The 4,097-nt window shown below is 39.2% G+C and overlaps 1 protein-coding gene across 1 annotated transcript; it reads left to right on the top strand.

The window, feature by feature from the left end:
• Positions 1-1,361: 1,361 nt before the first annotated feature.
• On the top strand, positions 1,362-2,333 carry LOC309962500 (keratin-associated protein 26-1-like; the record flags this gene model as incomplete). The annotated part of the gene is made up of 2 exons (XM_082840385.1): positions 1,362-1,798; positions 2,213-2,333. Coding segments are annotated over 2 exons (558 nt in total), but the record flags the coding sequence as incomplete, so codon positions are not given.
• Positions 2,334-4,097: the final 1,764 nt, after the last annotated feature.

Below are 4,097 nucleotides of genomic sequence, written 5' to 3' on the forward strand. Positions count from 1 at the left end.
AAATACAGTGGGATGGTTGAGGCTAAACACAATCATACATCGTTTAAACAAAGTTTTACCAGAAAATATATCCCCAAATAACCTTCAAAGTATTCATACTTAGGAAAACTCTACAGTTATTTTGATGCTATTGCCCATGTACAGCAGTTTAAATGTTCCTCTTTGGAAACTGCCATCAGAATCAATGTAAAAAGCAAAACCAAATCCATTTCTATGTCTTAATCATTGTTCTAATTTTTTTTTTAACCAAGAACATTAGTTTTCAGTTGGAACATGAGTAACCATGAAATGATAAGCCTATAATAACTATGAAAAATGCCATGTTGTATCATTTTTTTAAAGGGGTTTTACTTATTTGCTTCTGTTTGCAGGAAGGTCCATAATTTAAACGGAGCCCAATTTATTTATTTGTATTAAGAATACACATAAATCAAACTTTCAACTTGACTTAATTTATTTATTGAAATGAATAAAATGAGCAGGACTTTTTAAAAAAGATATTTCACTGGGGAGTCACTTTCCACCAGGATTCTAAAATAGAGCAAAGCACACATTTCGGCACATTGAAATTTTCTATAGTATACTATTTTTATTTTTATTTATTTACTTATTTTTTGCGGTACGCTGGCCTCTCACTGCTGTGGCCTCTCCCGTTGCGGAGCACAGGCTCCGGACGCGCAGGCTCAGCGGCCATGGCTCACAGGCCCAGCCGCTCCGCGGCATGTAGGATCTTCCCGGACCGGGACACGAACCCATGTCCCCTGCATCGTCAGGTGGACGCTCAACCACTGCGCCACCAGGGAAGACCAATATAGTATACTATTTTTAGACTCTCTCTGCCCCAAATCGTTTAGGTTATAGGATTTTTCATTCTTTTACGACAAAATTGCTTTCAAGTTTTTTACCTTTGGCAATTTCCAAAAAGCATAGAATTCCCCCTCAAAGAGAGATAATTTGCCATTGTTTTAAAGAAGTTCGTTACCACTATTCAAGTCAATTTCAAGAGACAAATTCTAAGAATGTTTATGTAGTGGCGGTTATAGTTAGAATAAGTAAATGACCTTTAAAATACCTGTTTAGGTTGGATAATTTAAGAAACAGAGGTACTATTAAAATTCCGTCACACTGCTTTATAGATATACTTAATCGATGGAAGGCATTGCAAGGAACACCCTGTGTTATGGGAGGTGGTGACACCACTTCTTGGGCTATAATAGAGTTCTGATGCCATCTCAGGCAACAAGGAGGAAGACAGTCTGTACAGAATCACTACCTTCTGTGGGTATTTCAGGGAGCAAGCTGAATGAGAAACTTGAAACCTCACTTCTTTCAAATCAACCGCTGCCTGCTCTTGAAATCTCACTGTGCCTGGGCACAATGACTGCTCTGGAAACTACAGCTTGAGATTCCTTAGAAATGCCTGTCATGTTCCTCCTCCCTCCTCCATTGCCCTCTGCTCTACCAATGTGAGCGGTGGGGATGTTCTCTGCTTGCCCAGCAGCTGTCAAGACCATACCTGGCTCCTGAACAACGGCCAAGAGACCTGCAGTGAACCTACCAGCTGCCAGCCGGCCAGCTGTGAGCCCAGCAGCTGTGAAACTTCCAGCTGCCCTTCCTCTGGTTGCTATGTGCCCAGACCCTGCCAAGGCACCAGTTTTCTTCCTGATTCTTCTTGTATCTCTGGATCCTGCTTCCCAGTATGCTATAGACCTCTGAGCTATGCGTCTAGCAGCTGCCAACCCCTGAGACTCCTCACTTATGGATGCCGCCCCTTGGGTTATTTGCCTGGTGGTCCTCATACCCACAGCATTACCCACTGTAATGCTTTTCTCCCTTGATCCACTGAAATTGTCTTTTCATACATTTACCCTTTCTATTATCGCCGTCATCACTCAAGTTGGGTTGTGTTCCCCTTTGGTGAATACATACATTTCTTACTGCCATCTTGACTCTTATCTCTAGTGTCTTCTCTTTAGCTTGAATACTGTGTTTAGAGTTAATACTCCTAAAATTAATTTCATCATACGACTCTTACTCAAAAATGTCAATAACTCTCTTTTGCCCACAGAGAATTATCCAAACACTTGATTTTCCCTCCTCTACTTCCCAATAGAGACTCTCTATATTTGCTTCATGTCTCCAATTACTCCACATTGGCCCTCATTTCATATCATCTTCTTGTTCACCCTACCCTTCCTCTCCTTTGGGATAGTTCTTTTGGCATTGTGTCCAACGGTCTCAGACCTCTGCAACCTCTCTTCAGTGGATGCCAGCCTCTGACACATGTGTTTAGTACTTGCCATCCATGTTGCTCTGCCTGGGGAGGCCTGTAACTTCCTTATTCCAGCTAATAATCACGCTGAAGATCCAAGACAAAAATTTAAACTCCATGGACTTTTGCTTCTTCTTTCCTAGTATGTAGTGACTGCTTTTTCTTGATTTTCCTGTGCCTGATCTAATGAGAGCTGTTCCTTTTACATTTTTATCTCTTTTTTCATCTCTCCTTGCCATAAAATTATTTGGTTTAGAATGCTATTCAATGTCGCTTAGGTGTGGGAAGAATTTATTTGGTTTGGGTTGTAATAAATGAGTTTAAGTCAGAACTAAGAATCTAGTTCTTCAGTTTGTCTTTCATTATTTTATTTTAACACACACATGGCCAACCTCAACTCCCTGCAGAAGTAACTAGGACATGGTACACTCAACCATATGTTTTTATCTCACAGTAGGGGAATAGCTTGATGGTTTATTCCTCAAGCTGATTTATAGATCTCTGATATCTCTGATCCTACATACTTAAGAGACCCAAAAAGTCCTTGGTGGAAGTTATGTTGAAAAGGTAAGATTAGGAATGATTTCCTTATCTTTCTCTTCCAGTGAACATATTTTGACCAGAATGTCCTTTCTGAATCATATTTCACTCTTGCTTAAGTCTTTGATGGCTTCTTATGATCTATTCCTATAAAATGAAAATACAGACCCCTTATCATGACATCTGTTTTTTTTTTTTTCCATTGTCTTTCTCCCTCCCACTTCTTTGGCTTCATCTTCTCAGTATTGCAAATTCTAAGCTCCTATGATTCTACTTACATGTAGGTCCCTAAACATGCTGCTTCTTACAAGCATCCACACTTTTGCATGTCATCATCAAGACCAGGATGAACTTCTGATCTACCCTGAAGACTCATAGTCACTTTTAAAAACACAGCCCAGCTTTATTAAACTGTTAATTTATTCAGTAAAAGTTTTATTACTTACTTACTACATCCCAAGCCATCCTGTGCCAGGCACAAGAGATACACAGGTACATAAGACAAACTTGAACTCTCTCAGTATTTACCAGAAGTCACATACTATGGGACATATCTGTATTAAAGGTACAATTTTTTCCTCATTCAACATAAAATGTGTAGGGGTATGTATTTCAAAAAATAAAGTAAGGGACTTCCCTTGTGGTCCAGTGGTTAAGACTCCGTGCTTCCAATGCAGGGGGTGCAGGTTCAATCCCTGGTCAGGGAACTAAGATCCTGCATGCCGTGGGGCATAGCCAAAAATAAATAAATAAACAAACAAAACCAAAAAAAATGCTGCTTTATCAGCAAACAGAATTTTAATAAATAAAATAAAACTAAAGTGTAAAAGCATGAATGTTCACCTTTTTGAGGAACTGTAATATTTAGAAACTTTGTCAGTGTGCAAGAAAGACAATGTTCTCTAGATGTTAACTAGTGGTTGTTCCCTTTAGAGAAGGCATGTACCTCTGGTTCTCAGAACCCATCTCTCCTTATGGATCTTCTGACATGGAAGCTGAATGTTGGTTTCTCTTATCACTATGTTCATGCTACTGTTTCAAAACCCAATTTAGTTCATTATTTTGCCTTACTTGCCTGGCTCTCCTAGATATTTTGAGTTTGTGACATCTGTACCCTTTATTTTTCGAAGCTTTTCCCAGGCCCTCTCCTTGCCCCTTACGCTTATGAGTAAATCACACCTTGACTTAGCTTTCCTTTTATCTCAGACATATTTCTATTGCTGATCTTGTTGGACTGATTATTTTTTAAAATAATTTTAAATGAGATTTTAGTTGAAATGTGATA

This window comes from Leucopleurus acutus, assembly GCF_964270905.1.
Source record: "Leucopleurus acutus genome assembly, chromosome: 5".
Taxonomy (NCBI): domain Eukaryota; kingdom Metazoa; phylum Chordata; class Mammalia; order Artiodactyla; family Delphinidae; genus Leucopleurus; species Leucopleurus acutus.